The sequence below is a fragment of the Alternaria alternata genome (assembly GCF_001642055.1).
Source record: "Alternaria alternata strain SRC1lrK2f unplaced genomic scaffold CC77scaffold_6, whole genome shotgun sequence".
Taxonomy (NCBI): domain Eukaryota; kingdom Fungi; phylum Ascomycota; class Dothideomycetes; order Pleosporales; family Pleosporaceae; genus Alternaria; species Alternaria alternata.
The window spans coordinates 858,048-872,919 of record NW_017306195.1 but is presented as its reverse complement, the minus strand read 5'-3'; the positions used below and the strand labels follow the sequence as shown (position 1 = coordinate 872,919).

The 14,872-nt window shown below is 52.3% G+C and overlaps 7 protein-coding genes across 7 annotated transcripts; 5 read left to right on the top strand and 2 right to left on the bottom strand.

Annotated features, from left to right (window-relative positions):
- The first annotated feature begins 2,073 nt into the window (after positions 1 to 2,073).
- On the top strand, positions 2,074 to 4,049 carry CC77DRAFT_1039199 (WD40 repeat-like protein). The gene is made up of 3 exons (XM_018527150.1): positions 2,074 to 2,173; positions 2,363 to 3,470; positions 3,519 to 4,049. The coding sequence occupies exons 1-3, from the start codon at positions 2,155 to 2,157 to the stop codon at positions 3,691 to 3,693; spliced, it is 1,302 nt and encodes a 433-aa protein (XP_018388101.1). The 5' UTR covers positions 2,074 to 2,154; the 3' UTR covers positions 3,694 to 4,049.
- Positions 4,050 to 4,294: 245 nt separating this feature from the next.
- On the top strand, positions 4,295 to 5,095 carry CC77DRAFT_930751 (CoaE-domain-containing protein; the record flags this gene model as incomplete). The annotated part of the gene is made up of 1 exon (XM_018534180.1): positions 4,295 to 5,095. One exon carries the CDS (start codon positions 4,295 to 4,297, stop codon positions 5,093 to 5,095), a length of 801 nt encoding a protein of 266 aa, XP_018388100.1.
- Positions 5,096 to 5,373: 278 nt separating this feature from the next.
- On the top strand, positions 5,374 to 7,769 carry CC77DRAFT_985198 (hypothetical protein; the record flags this gene model as incomplete). The annotated part of the gene is made up of 3 exons (XM_018536191.1): positions 5,374 to 6,571; positions 6,620 to 6,889; positions 6,935 to 7,769. The coding sequence occupies 3 exons, from the start codon at positions 5,374 to 5,376 to the stop codon at positions 7,663 to 7,665; spliced, it is 2,199 nt and encodes a 732-aa protein (XP_018388099.1). The 3' UTR covers positions 7,666 to 7,769.
- Positions 7,770 to 8,453: 684 nt separating this feature from the next.
- On the top strand, positions 8,454 to 10,298 carry CC77DRAFT_743184 (hypothetical protein). Its single transcript, XM_018533023.1, has 2 exons — positions 8,454 to 8,883; positions 8,937 to 10,298. The coding sequence occupies exons 1-2, from the start codon at positions 8,799 to 8,801 to the stop codon at positions 10,115 to 10,117; spliced, it is 1,266 nt and encodes a 421-aa protein (XP_018388098.1). The 5' UTR covers positions 8,454 to 8,798; the 3' UTR covers positions 10,118 to 10,298.
- CC77DRAFT_743587 (hypothetical protein) lies at positions 10,027 to 10,395 on the top strand. The gene has a single exon (XM_018533025.1). The coding sequence runs from the start codon at positions 10,121 to 10,123 to the stop codon at positions 10,310 to 10,312; it is 192 nt and encodes a 63-aa protein (XP_018388097.1). The 5' UTR covers positions 10,027 to 10,120; the 3' UTR covers positions 10,313 to 10,395.
- Positions 10,365 to 12,807, bottom strand: CC77DRAFT_985192 (hypothetical protein). Its single transcript, XM_018536190.1, has 3 exons — positions 11,928 to 12,807; positions 11,572 to 11,852; positions 10,365 to 11,507 (listed from the first exon to the last, which is right to left on the bottom strand). Exons 1-3 carry the CDS (start codon positions 12,307 to 12,309, stop codon positions 10,479 to 10,481), a joined length of 1,692 nt encoding a protein of 563 aa, XP_018388096.1. The 5' UTR covers positions 12,310 to 12,807; the 3' UTR covers positions 10,365 to 10,478.
- A 158-nt stretch (positions 12,808 to 12,965) lies between these two features.
- On the bottom strand, positions 12,966 to 14,599 carry CC77DRAFT_1018669 (acyl-CoA dehydrogenase NM domain-like protein). Its single transcript, XM_018524670.1, has 3 exons — positions 13,943 to 14,599; positions 13,178 to 13,888; positions 12,966 to 13,119 (listed from the first exon to the last, which is right to left on the bottom strand). Exons 1-3 carry the CDS (start codon positions 14,483 to 14,485, stop codon positions 13,030 to 13,032), a joined length of 1,344 nt encoding a protein of 447 aa, XP_018388095.1. The 5' UTR covers positions 14,486 to 14,599; the 3' UTR covers positions 12,966 to 13,029.
- Between the last annotated feature and the right edge of the window lie 273 nt (positions 14,600 to 14,872).

Genomic DNA, 14,872 nt, shown 5'->3' with positions numbered 1-14,872 from the left:
GCTTGACGTCGGAAATCATAGGCGAGTAGTGGTAGCCATAGTACCATGGCCACGACGCGACTCCACGGTAGTAGTAAAAGAGAACCCACTGCAATCCTTGGACGTAGTTCTCCGTCAGTTTGCGAAGCTCTTCCTCGTTGCTGCGATCCCAGTCGAACTTGCTCTTGTAGTAGTCATTCTTCCACGCGTCAAACTTCTCGTCGTATTTCTTCTGCATCTCCGATTGGGCGTCCTCAGGCGAGATGTCAACGATCTTCGCCTGTTCGTACTTTTGTACAACGCGTACAATCGCTTTCGTAGATTCGTCATCCATCTCATCCTCCTCATCCGAGTCGCCTTCAACTAGCTTAGGTGGAGGTGTAACCTGAATGTGACGGTCGCCGTCGTCATTTTGGACAGTCTTCCAAGGGAGATGTAACTTGTCGGCAAGTTCTTGAACGAATTTTCGATCCTCCGCGTTGAGAGATACCGGAAGGTCCAACGGAGCTTGGTCTTTCTTTTCCATGTAATTACCCAGCCAGCTCTTGACCTTGGAGAACAGTTCCTTCTGCTGCGTGGTCATGACAACCGTGCCTCGTTTCGCCGTTTTGGCCATTACATCCTCCTTTCCAAGTTTCTTACCCTTGAACCAAGCAGCATCGGCATTCTCCGATTCGAAGTGACGGTATTCGATGTTTGAGAGTTCATCCAACAAGATAGCCAGGCGCTCCATGTTGATGACACCACCCTCGTTGATGTATCCTTTACCCTTGGGTAGGACAGTCTTGTAGACGTTGAACATGAGGGCCAAGGCGCCCTCATTGATATGCAAATGTGGAAGATTAGGAAGGAAATCGTTACCAACAAAGAAAGCCATGAGAATGAAATCGTCAATGACACGCTCCATGTCGAATGGGAAGCTAAGAGCACCGGGCTCTTCCAGTTCCTGGAACTCGAGTTCCAGGTATTCTCGAACAATGCTAAGGTGCATTAGGTAAAAGTTTTGGTGTTCCAACTCCTTGGACTTGGTTTGGCTCTGGCGGCCAAACGTCACCTCTTCACGCAGCAAGCTGAAGTGGGGGTCGTGGCTGAGCAAACCCAACATGATGAGGTCGGCATCGAGACCGTACAGGCAGTGGCGGCGGTTCGGGTCGTACCCCGGCTGTGCCTTGGCCTGACGGATGTACTCCATGACCTTGTGCTCTCCCTCTCCGGGGACCTCGTGACCAGACAGCACGACTTCCACGCCCTGCCAGTCTATGTCCTCGGAGACCTTCTTGTTGATGAAGTACTTGAGCTGCTGCGTGAGCTTCGCCATGAAAGCAGTACCTGGCGTAATGCAGTTGCTGTCGAACGCTTCCTCGGTCGGCATCTCTACGCCTTCGCGGATAGCCTTCTCCCGAGCCTTTTCAGTATCGAGAGCGGTTCGGAAACGTCGCGCACGCTGCTGGTTCATCTTGGCGCGCGGGGCGACACCATCAATGGCCATGAAGAAGAGCTGTTTGGGCTTAATTTTGCCAAACAAATGCTCGATGTAGTTGAAGATGGAGATGAACATCTGATCTTCGGACTTGCGCGCCGTGACGCTGTCGGAATCGTTGTGGGTGCAGTTATGGATGATGCCGTTCATGTCAAGCTGTGACTGTTAACTAACTGTGCGCATCGAATGCGACACAAGAGCACTTACGTAGAGACAGTCGAATTCGGGAATACGGTTCTCAGCAATGAGCTGCGAAATACCCGGATACCTTTCGGACATCCATCGAAAGAACTTTGGGACACCCATGGCTGCTGCTCCTGTCTAGGAATGGCTGAGGATAGGTTGTGGATTGTGTACAAGTGGCGGGGCTGAGAGTCGCAATATATAGTGGGCGACAAGGGGAGAAGATGGCAGTGAGAGAGGCGCGCAAAGGCGCTGGGGCGAGAGGGCGAGAGAGAGTATAGGGTGTTGGTTCTCGACGCTGGGGTCTTCAAAGAGTCGGAGTCTTGATCATAGACGCAATGGATATACGGGCGGCGACTGCCAAGCAAGTGGGGCGCTAATGGATCGACATCGGGGTTGGTCCAAACGCGAACTTTGGGAGCGCGTCGTGCGCCGTAGCTTCTGCGCATCACACTTCAAGATCGCATATATCCCACCACACCCTTGACTATCAGCATACATTCACCCTCACCATGGACGAGACTATGAGTGGTAAGTCTGTTCACCTGTTGCGGGTTTGTTTTGCGACATTGCCATGTAGACTGAAGGCGAGCGAACTTCGTATACCACACCGACACAGTTGGCACATGGCGTACCAGCTCACTACCATACATGCGCAGTCGCTCAAGCCCCGACACTTTTGAACCCCTCAGAGACTTGGTTCTAACACTATCGCGACAGACGCTCACGATTCCCACGAGATGGACGACCAAGAGCAGTTGGAGCAGAAGCTCATCAACGAAGAGTACAAGATATGGAAGAAGAACAGCGTCTTTTTATACGATATGCTGTACGGCCGCGCGCTCGAGTGGCCTACGCTCACTACACAATGGCTTCCCGACAAGAAGCCTGTAGAAGGCACCAACATGAGCCAGCACCGCGTCATTCTTGGAACCCACACGTCGAACCAAGCCCAAAACTACCTACAAATCGCCCACTGCGAGATACCCGACTTCCGGGTTCCAGACTTGTCAGAGCTTAACGAAGAGCGCGGAGAAATCGGCGGCCACGGCAATGCGAAGCGACCCTTTGACTTCAAGATTGTGCAGAAGATCAACCACCCTGGCGAGGTCAACAAGGCGCGCTACCAGCCTCAGAACCCCGACATCATAGCATCGCTGTGTGTAGACGGCAAGGTGCTCATCTTCGACCGGACCAAGCACCCGCTGCAACCAAAGGACGATTCGATCAAGTTCGAGGCCGAGCTTGTAGGCCATAGCAAGGAGGGATTTGGCTTGAGCTGGAGTCCTCTGAAAGAGGGACACTTGGTGACGGGTAACGAGGATACCACAGTGAAGACTTGGGACATCAAGAGTGGCTTCTCCAAGAGCAACAAGACCATCAGTCCAACGGCGACATACAACGTTCACAGTGCAACCGTCAACGATGTTCAATACCACCCGATCCACAACTTCCTCATTGGTACCGCGTCCGACGATCTTACTTGGCAAATCATCGATACTCGTATGGAAACACACAAGAAGGCACTGTACAGGAAGGAGGCCCACGACGACGCAGTCAACTGCATCTCGTTCCATCCCGAGTTTGAAGGGACTTTCGCGACAGGCTCGGCAGACAAATCAGTCGGAATCTGGGATATGAGGAATTTTGACAAGAAGCTTCACAGCCTGCAAAATCACGCCTCAGATGTCATTGGTCTGCAATGGCACCCGCAAGATGCTGCCATTCTTGCCAGTTCCAGTTACGATCGCCGTATTTGCCTGTGGGATCTCAGCAAGATCGGTTCTGAACAGACGGCTGAGGAAGCAGAAGATGGCCCCCCTGAACTGTAAGTTATCGCGAACCTATTGTCAGCTCACGTACTAACATGCAACAGACTGTTCATGCACGGTGGCTTCACGAACCGAATCTGCGACTTTGACTGGAACAAGAACGATCCATGGCTCATGATGGGCGCTGCAGAGGACAACCAGCTGCAAATCTTCCGTCCCGCGCGCAAACTCGTTGAGCCAATCAAGAAGACTGTAAACCACGGAGATGTCTCAGACTGAGCTCCATCCATCGTGTGTCTTCCTTTTGAGATGGCTAACATGAGGGCACTTGTAGGGTAAGGTAGCGGTTCCCGTACCGATTGTACCGGTTTTCGATGCTTGGGAGCCATCTTCGTCGCCTCTGAGTTCTGTACCTGAAAGTTCTATACCCGAAGAGGAGGAAGCAAAGCCAGAGCAAGAGATCGCTGCTAATTCTGATGAGAGTGAGAGGACTTTGTATTTGCCCGCTACTCCGCCTTCTTCTCCATAGTAAGGAAGAAAACAAGAATGGTGTTGGGCGCAACGGCTTGGTGATATCCTTTGTCGGTTTTTTGCGATTCTAGTCGCGTAAACACATGAATCAAAACATATCTACCTCATTCCACCATCGCTGATATTAGTGAAGATGAAGGCTTCGTAGTGCTGTTGAGCGGGCGAGGGACAAGGGGCCCATGCTCACCTCCGAGGTACGAGCTCCCAGCTCCCCGCAATCGTCATCCCATCTCTCATGCACCCGCCATGTGAAATCAACATCACCAGCTCAGACGCAGAACCTGGGCTTGCATCGATCAACATCTGACCCTCTCTATTGACACGCCAGCTTCAGTCGAAGCAATCTGCCATGCTCCTCCTCGGCCTCACAGGCTCCATCGCGACGGGCAAATCGACCGTCTCGTCCATCCTCTCCAAGCCGCCCTATTCTCTTCCGATCGTAGACGCTGACCTCATCGCGCGGCAAGTCGTTGAACCCGGCACTGCAGGCTACAACGCCATCGTCGAGCACTTCCTACCTACCACACCGGATCTGCTTCTTCCCGATGCGACGCCCAAAGGACGCCCGCTGAACCGACCAGCACTAGGACGGAGAGTCTTTGGCAGTGGAGAAGAGAAGGAGCGCGACCGAAAAAAGCTGAATAGCATTGTACATCCTGCAGTACGAAAGGAGATGTATAGACAAATGGTATGGGCATACCTGCGCGGCAACTGGGCGGTCGTGCTAGACGTCCCTCTCCTTTTTGAGAGCGGCTGGGAACGCTACTGTGGCACTATCCTCGTTGTTGGCGTGTCGGATCCCGCAATTCAGATACAACGCCTACGCGATCGTGATTCGCATCTTACCGAAGAAGATGCGCGGAACCGCGTTATGAGTCAAGGCGACGTGCGCGAGAAAGCGGAGCGCTGTTTGCGGAGAGGCCCGGGCAACGGCGTCGTGGTCTGGAATGATCACGACAGGAGCTATCTTGAGAAAGAGATACAGAGAGTCATGCAGGATGTTAGAAGCAATAGTCCGCGGTGGTGGAGTTTCCTGCTTTGGGTGAACCCGTTGTTTGGTGCGCTGGCTGGTATGTTGAGCTGGTACAAGATGCGGAACGTGCAATTACAATGGGAAGAACAGAAGAAGCGGGAGAAGGCGAAACTGTAGGACTTGATTTGATTTGTTGACTCTGTTGGCTGTGCGCTGAAGACAGAAGGAGTGTCGGTGCTAATGTGTGTTGGTGTTTGTTGGATGTGCGCATAGATATCTTAGCAATTGGCGGCACAGGTGCTGTGTCACGGTAAATGCTTTCAAATTCCTCAGTTTGTGTGTTTATTTCATGTCTTTTAATCATGTCTCGCCGGTCTGCATATTGTTTTGCTCTCGTCGTTCTGCTATGCAGTCGAAAAGTTGTCTACCTTCACTTCTGCTCCACTGTCGCTGCAATGCGTTCAAAATCCACCACACCACACCGACGTTTCTTCATTCGCCCCGCCGCTCGCAAATCAGCAGGCCGGAACCGATCTTCTCTCTGTAAAACATATTTCCACGAGCCTCTTGTACGTCAATCTGGTGGACTGCAATTAAATGACCATAGTGCGAGCATGAGTTCCATAACGCCCCAATCCTTTGTCGACGATGGCGGATCCTTCACCAAGCGCATACCTCGCGGTCTCGATCAGCGCCACGTTGCGCGTTGGATCGCTAGCAGCAAATCAGAGGCCTCAGCCTACACGGGCAGTTTTGTCGATGACGGCGCGGACATGCAACTCCCTCCTGGAGTAGCACCAGGCTTTGGTCCAATCGACACACGATTCTACAAGCAGAAGAAACGAAAAGAACCCAGAGATGGTGTGCAGACAGTGTGGAGTGATGACGTGCAAAAGGCGATCAGCGGAGATATACAACGGAACTTGGAGAAAATAAGGGAATTGGGCGGACTGGAAGTTAAGCGGACGGATCGTGATGGCTGTCAGGACAAGAAACCTGGGGATCAAGAGAAGGTGAAGAAGGACACTGTGACTGTCCCTATGCCACCCCAATGGGGAACCTTCGTCATCAAAGCAGATGATGGTCGCGTTATCGTTGTAGACAAGGATGGTGAGTTTGACTCCGGACCACAGAAGGCTCTCAGTGAGCAACCAAAACATTGGGTCAAAGCAGCATCTACCGTCGAGTCAGCCTCTCTGGCCAGAGGTCCGGTTCCGCATTCTACACCGATGCATCGCACGTCTTCCCGTCAGACAAAAGAACGTTCGAAAGAGAAGCAGAAACAAAAGAGTGGCAGTGAGAAGAATGTCAAAAACAATAAGTCTCGTCGCTCACATCTCTCATCATCCAAGACACTTACATCCATCTCCGAATCAGAATACGAAGAAGGCTACCTGCACTCTGATGGCGAAGACATGGGTTCGCCGACAGGTTTCATGATGACAGGTGGAGCGAGCGGTTGGCCCTCTAGCAGAGCTTCATCTGTAGCTCATACAGCTGTATCCATGAGCGACGCGTACGAATACATTGTGCCAGGATCTCCAACCAAGGCCATCAGTGAGGGATTCAGATATGTCAGACCACGCTCACAAGGTTACAAAGACATCATTCCGGTGTCGAACTCCTGGATTGAGAAGAAAGCGTCGTCTATGCGTTCGCCACCCGCTAGACGGCCGTCTCCTGACATATTGCCAGTTAAAGGAGACACTAAGGTATTGTCAGAGGTATCTTGGGATGGTGGACAGTTTGAGAGTGCATGGAAAGTCGCCAGTCCAAGTCACTCATGCAAGAGCCACAGATCGACTCATACTAGCAACAAGTCGCCAAAATCAAAGAATGACTCGGACAGTGCTTCAGGGAAGAGTCATGCAACGTACAAAGCGCCTACAGTCGAAGATGCGTCAGGAGAGGAGGACTATATTGCGACTGGATGGGGCGGCAGTGTGAAGAGCACTGAAACTCAAGGTTGGGGTCGTAACCAAAATAACAATGAGGAGAGTTCTAGTAGTAAGAAAGAAGGCAGAGAACCTGCGTCGATGTTGTCTGCAAACACGCCTCACCCACATACCTGGGCAGGTGCGGGTAGCAAGTCTTCAAGCGAACGAAGCTGGAGCAAGAGACCCAAAGCCACTGACAATGCTAGTTGGACCGGTGTCGAGTCTCCTACTTTTCAGCAAATCGCCAACAGTCCTACGTCTGTACATTTTGGCAGTCCTACACTTCCCTTGGGCGATACTACATGGGATGGTCTTGAGAGAAACAAATCAACCAGTGAGGTCGGTGTCGTAGGTACAGGGAGTGAGCGGGCGTCTCTGGGTCGTCAAAGCCAAGTATCAAGTATACAGTCTGCTCGTCGAAGTCACGGTAGCCATGATACCCGTAGAAGTCATAGGAGCAGCAAGCACGTACACCCTACAGGCTGGGAAGACGGTCAAGCAGGCTGGGCGGGCGGAAGTCAGACTAGCCATCTGAGTCGACACTCCCAACGACCTGACGATGCAGCCATTTGGCCTGGTAGCCATGCCGTCAGCGAACAGAGCTGGAGTAGTCAGAAGGCTCGTGTTGATGACGACAGCGGAGGCCAATGGGGTGGTGCCGATCAAGATGTGGGGAAATACGCGAATGGATATGATGAGGACAACGCGACATATCTAAACGATAGTTGGAATGGTGTTCCGGTGAGGGTTGGGAGTCGCGCGGGGAGCAGGAGCCCGAGGCAGAGTAGTGCCGCGACGGGCTGGGTGTAAGGATGGCGCGACAGGGCAACCGCGAAGGAAAAAAAGCAAGTGGGGCAATGGGAAGACGAATTGACATGTCGAGTCAGTTCCTAGAGCGCATAAAATTACTAAATCATACAAAATATTCAGCTCAAGATGACGGTGTCTACTAAGGCAGGGCTGCACAGCAATTAACATGCACATCAGCAGTCAGCATGGCGAACCAACGAAACTCAGCCCTGCGAGCGTGATGCAGCAAACTCGCGTGCATCCTGCCTCATCGCGTTCTGCAATGGGAGCCCGCGTACATATATGCGCGTCGAAACACCAACGGCAAGCAGCGCGATACTCGAAGGACCAGCAGATGGTCCAAACTTCACAAGGTCGCCAACCACCTATATAAGTCTATGACATACCTGTGACAATTGGCAGCCTCAGAGCAACATACGAGAAGCCTCGAACAGGCGCCTCTACTGCACGTACTACTGCCTCAGCACACTGTAAGCTGCAAGGCCTGGGATGTACGCGCAGAGAACGAAGCACCGTTCACGTCGTTCACGTCTATATCGCGAGCGCGCCGAGTCGCGTTTTGGTGGCGCAAGTGACACTGCAGGTGGATCCGGAGAGTCGTAGCCAATGGAGGGTATTGCATAAAGTGGCTAGGAGGGTTAAAACCAGTTTTCCGTCATAGTTTCGGGACATGATCCTGGCCTGAGTGGAGAAGACGGACGCGATTGTGGGAGGCGGCCCCTAAGTGCGTGATGGACACGCTAAAGTACGAGGGAGACTGGGGACGCGTTTGAGTGCTGGTCTAATAGCTTCGTGACCCAGCTGCACATCCATCTCTCTTACTCTTCTTCTCCAGGCTTGACTCTGTGTGTTCAGGTTCTCTGTCGTTGACCCAGACATTCTCTAATCACTGTGAGAGACGAAGAGTCCATCATTGTTGTTCTTGTTGTTTTGGTCTGGCCGCCTTGAACCGACCTAGTCGCGAAAGAGATACGATAACCAAACCACCCCACCTTTCGCACCTTCCGTCCCAACGACAATCACCTTCAACACCACCACCGCGAGTCCTCAGTCACATCAATTGCGCTTTCGGGCCGATATATCTACCTGTACTCATATCAATCGCTATCGCGACATTTTCGACAGTCTTTACCATGGCCACCTCTACGCGCCAGCCCTTTGGCGAGATCGGCTCGTCACGGCTCCAGGTACTCCAGAGCGCGAAGAACAGGCAAAATGGTAAGGCGCTCCAATTCACGTGCCACTGCATTCACTAAACGCGTATGCGACAGCCATCTCGCCAAATTTCACGTCGCCGCAGGGTCTGAAGTCAATCCCCACGCCATCGACGGGTAAGCGCCAACGCGCACCCGAGATCTACGAAGATGCCGACTCCGAGAACGTGGACCCTTCCGTCTTCAGCAGCCCGACCAAGAAGTCGAGGACGGCCAACAACAGCATCGACGCGGGATACATCAAGCCCGCCAGCTTCTCAATCTTCACTTCGCCCGTCAAGCCCAGCAGTGCCAGCCTCAATGCCACGCCTTCCGTCCCGTCTGTGCGCAAAGCTCTCTCGTCACCCAGCACCGCCAAGTCAACACCCATCACCAACAGCCGCGGCTCACCCAAGAACAAGCGTCTCCATGCCATTTCCAAGCGTCGCGCATCCAGCTCGCCCTTTCGACGCGTCGACCCACCCTCCTTCAACCTGAGCAGCCCCAGCCTACCCTTCTCTATCGACGCAGCCCTCAGCGGCTCAATCTCCACCTACACACCCAAGGCCCCCGCTGTAGCCGCCACTCCCGCCTCAGCACCAGCCGCCCAGTCAGTCCCTGTCCTCGATGACAACATGCCCAAGAGCTGGTTCTTCGATATCCACGAGGACACGCCCGAGCAAGAAGCCGCAAACCTCATGGAACATTCGGCATCCGTCTTAGACATCTCATCCGACGACGACGCAGCAACCAAGTTCCGCAATGAGGACCGCGGCAAGGAGAACGTCCCGCCTCCAGACTTCCTCGCTGCTGCAAACACCCGCAAGCGCAACCATGCTTCTTCCTTGGACGACGGCTATGAGACTGATATCCTGGTCCAAGCACCTGCTAAACATCCTCGTCGCACGCGCAAGGTTGTCCAGGATGCTATGGATGAGGACAGGAAGCCGCTGGGTGATCTTGCGCCGAGCGAGTTCTACGCTGAGGGCTGTGACGCCACAAGTTACGTTACCGTTGACGCGGGAATTGAGAAGCCGTCAGGGTTGTCCAAGGAGTTTGATGCTAGCAGTGTGACACCAGAGAAGAAGAAGAAGCATGTCGTTGTTGAGGAGGTACCCGCTGCAGTTGAGGAAGAGACAACAACACCATCAGTATCTGAGGACATCGTTGCTGCACCTGTTGCTGCTGACGTACCTGCCGTCGAGGCTGCTGTTGAGACCACACCACAGTCATGTGAGGTACCTGTTGCAGCGTCATGAGCCATGTTCCGTACTTCTGCTTATTCTTCTTCTCTTTCTGTCTACTTTGGACTACCCAATTGGCGTTTGGATTACCTCAAGGCGTTGCTATTAGCTTGTCACGATCATGTCCACGCTTGGTTACGTGTATACGATGGGATCAGGCGTTTTAGGTTTCTTGTCTATCCTTGTGATACCTTTACTGCAAGCACATAGCTGCTCACTTGTTACGCCTGAATAATACAAGAATTTATTTTCAACAGATATTCTATTGCTGTGAACGCTGACTCTGATCATCGTGATGACTATGCTGCGAGTTTCTTCCTGATCCGAGTATTGACTTTGTCGTACTCTGCAATCTTGTCTATAGATTACCCTAGTTTCACTTCCGCGAGTGCGCGTCTGAAGTTCCTCTTCCTCCACGACCGCCTCGGCCGCGCGGTACATACGAGGCATTCGCGTCGTGCTGACCACGACCACGACCACGTGAAGGCGCAAAGTCACCTCGACCTTGAGCTGGCGGTACGAACTGTCCGCGACCACGCGAAGGAGCAAAGCCACCCTGATTATGGGCAGGCACGAACTGGCCACGACCATATGAAGGCGCAAAGTCACCTCGGCCTTGAGCAGGTACGAATTGCCCACCACGACCACGATGACCTCCGTTGAACGCACCCCTACCCCCACCTCTTCCACGATTTCCATGCGTGGGCAGCGGCCAGAACTTCTCCCGCATTTCTCTATCCACACCCGCACTTCTCTCCTCCATCGCACGCAGTACAATCGGCCCGCTCTTTCCCTCTCTCACAAGCACCAGAGCGCGGTTCGGTCTCCGCTCCCGCTTCAACACATCCCTGAAGCGAACAAGCAGAGCGACGAGTTTTCTCAACGACTCCTGTTGTTTCGATTCCCATATCTTCACTCTATCTGTCGCGTCTTCTTTCTTAACTCGATTCACTGTTCCAAGCCCTTTATCATAGGGTCCAGTGAAGAGTAAACTTGTGCGGCCGAACCAGAGCTGGTCTTGACATTGGACCAGACCCGCTCCTTCTGGGTTATACGCTTGCGTCTTGAGCTCTAGCATCTGGGAGGTGGGAATGATGTGGCCTTTTTGCAGGACGCGGATTGGGGCGTTGTATGTGAATTTTCCGCGTTCAGCAAGGCCTCCTTCGTTTGCTCCACGTACAGCTGCGGCTTCGGTTTGAGTAAGATCGTCCGGGATGATGCCGTCGTCGTAGGCATCTGCTTCGAAGCGACAGACGACGTTGAGGGGACCCATTGTGTAGCGTATCGCACGGTAGTGACTTGTTGCATCTTCCATACCTTCGGTTGTCCGAGTAAAATTCTTTTCGAAGTTGAAGCCGTAGCTCTTGCCATCTGCATGTTTCCACCATCGTGATTCTCGGCGTACCTGGAAGGTGCGCGGACGAAGTTAGTCTATGTCTCACATCCAGTTTGTACAATGAATTCCTTACGATGACGAGTGTGTTGAAAACAAGGTAAATATTGAGCCGGAAAGGCCCGTTTGATTTGCCTTGGGCGAATTCTAGTAAGATACGGAGATTATTTCGGTCTGCGAGGACATCGACATCATGGAAATTGGTGTTTGGCGCCATGAGGTTCAGCGCATGGAACATTGGCAAGTATGGATTCCTCGGCTGACGAGCGTAGTTGTAGTCACTATATGTGAAGCCACTATCTGGTTTGAGCGTGTGTGGTAGGGGTGGTTGTTGCCATTTTGCTGGCTCACCCGGCACTAGATATGCGTGAGTTTCTACGCACTCAAGGTCTCGACGGATATTTGCCTGATGACAGGTCGAAATCTACTTACCAAAGATAGTATTCGTGCCATCGTCAGAAGCTTGCCAGTTGTAGCAACACAATAGTTCCGGATCTCGGTCCCATACTACCTGTTCCGCTACCGGTATGAGTTCATCCTTGTCGATGGTCTCTAGGATCTCACCCGCATCTCTTGCAATACTTTGGTCGAAGCGCTCTTTTTTCTTCTGCTGTTTCTTAGCTTTGACTGGATCGACCACAACCTCCTCTGTAGGCTTGATATCGGCTTCGTCTTCATCATCCAAATCGGAATCCTCGTCCTCTTCGGTTGCGATGACGGGTTCTGTGTTGCTGTCGTCCTGCAGCTGCTGCCAGCTCGATCCTCCCAAGGCGAGAGCAATCTTGGACTCGAAAGACATGGTTGCTGAGCTCATGTTTGGTGCTGCAGGATCATCCACAGGATTTGGCCTGATGGTGCGTTGTTTTTGAGGGTTATGAGGGGATTTTGATCCTGTTGCGTCTGACCCGTGTCCTTCTCTCCCTCGCTTCCGTCCGTCACTGGGACCAGGAATGGAGCTTTTCTCGCTAAAGGCTTCAATGAATAGTGAGTGAAGGGTCGAATTTAGGTTGCTTGACCAACGAACCGTGCATGCCGGTCGTTCGGTAGTGCTCTTGGGAATCGTACTATTGAGAAAAATATGCGATGCGCAAAGTAACTCAAAACGAGAGATTCATACGCGCCCCCCAAAGTGAGTGTAGTGATAGATTGGGTATGTTCTGCGGGTATCTAGATGTTGCGGATCAGGGGGATTATAATCGCACACGTAGCCAGCGTGCCGTACGTAAACACAGACAGTATATTTCAGATATACGTATATCCAACTGAGTTTAGGTCGCTGACAGACATGAAAGATGTAGTGTACAAAACGAGATTCTGGGTTGCGCAGGGAGACGATACAGAACTCAGTTAGCGTTTCGCATAACAACATGTCGCGTATGATCCGCCCGCCGTACCGACCCCTACCGCGGCATGAGTCAAATGCACATGACGATATCAACAAGCTTATAAGAATTCCAGAGACCAGATATAGCATTGTTTCACTCCATTTTCCCAAACGAACATGTCTATATACTTTCAAACTATAGATATATCATCACAACTTCCATCCACGTTTCTTCGCAAGCGCCGTCTCCTGCCTGACCGCCAAATCCGCAATGATCTCCTCACTTCCACCACCAACAACCTGTGACATATTAGCATAGTGTCCTTGGCATATTAGTATTCCGAAGAATCAAGCATACCATCATCCTCAAATCGCGACTGATTTGTTCAACGATAGCACCAGGCCCACCTTTCTGATATCCAGCGCCACCAAATATCTGCTGAGCCTCTCGATTCGCCATCTCAAGTATACGGCCACCATGTACCTTGCTCAAGGCGATTTGGCCCGCGATCTCGGGATCTTGCCAGCCGAGAGGCGATTGTTGGATGTGGTAAGCGAGTTGCTCTAGCCATGCCCAGTGGCTCTCTACATATCGACCGATTGTAGCTAATTTGTGCGCGATGATCTGGTTGGAGATGAGGGGCTTGCCAAAAGTGTGTCGCTTGTGTGCGTAGTGGAATGATTCGCTCAGACAGGTCCGCGCTTTCCTGTTGCATCCTATGCTCATGATGAAGCGTTCCTTATTGAAGTTTGTCATGACAATGCGAAAACCCTCGTTCTCTTTACCGACAAGATTACTGACGGGAACGCGGACGTCGTCCATTTCTACGAAGCTTGCGCCTCCGCCTTTCTGACCGGAGTTGGGTATGCGACGGTGCGTAAGACCGGGTGAGTTGGTGGGAATGACTAGTACGGAGATGCCACTGGCGCCTGGTCCACCAGTACGAACGGCGGTTGTCATATGTGTGGCCCATGGCATACCAGTGATCCATTTCTTGTATCCGTTCACAATGTAGAACTGTCCGTCTTCGGTCTTCGTTGCGGTGGTTTGGAGGTTCGCGACATCGGACTGCACAGTGATGTTAGCATTCTTCTCTTTAGTTCCCAGGAGAAGCACACATACCCCACCACCTGGCTCAGTGATGCCCAGGCAGAAACTTGTTTCCCAAGTAAATAATCCCGGCAACCACTTCTTCTTCTGCTCCTCGGTTCCATGATGCACAATCGGTGGAACACCAATCACACTTCCACCTCCCAATGCGGTGCCCACGCCCCCCTCTATCCTACTATTCTCATCCGTCATAACCATCAAGTGGAACAAGTCCAGATCGCCAACCGGTATACCCGCTGGCCCCGGTACATTGCGTGGACGATATGGCTCCGGCACATCAGCAAAGGCGAAGCCAGTCTGCGCCCATTTTAATCGTTCTTGCGCGGGCGCTTCGCCGGCCTCTTCCCATTCCAACATATATGGCTTTATGTTCGTATCGATGTATGCGCGGCACGCATTGCGGAGTTTTTTGTGCGAATCATTGTAGTAGGGAGACGCAAGGGAGGAGTACCATGAAGGTTCGCTCCATGGTGCCAAGTTGCCGAAGGCCTCTTTCTTTTGAGGTTGCATCACGGAGGGAAGAGGTGTCGTGGTCTGGGGCTTGGGATTCGCCATCGCACTCGTTTCGTGTTGTTGCGTGACATGTTCGCAGGAACGAGGAGTCTATGTAAAGACCGCCGGATCCTACTGTGGAGGAGTCGAGATGCCGCGGCTGAACGATGGTGATCATGTTGACTCGCGTGCTAAAATGCGGGGGTGCGTTGCTGATTCGCGCACCCCTGGGGCGTTAGCCCTACCATTACTTAGATGAAGAGAACATACCGTGCAAGTGTACAAAGATTTTATGTTCAACGCACCCTAGGGATTGTGAGTGAAAAGAAATGAGATAACGTCACGATAGGAAAGGATGGATCAATTGTGATGTGAAACCTGCGAAGCTTTATTGATGTCTCGATGCTATTTACATGGACACAAGACTTCCGGCAAGACGTCGTCCATTAT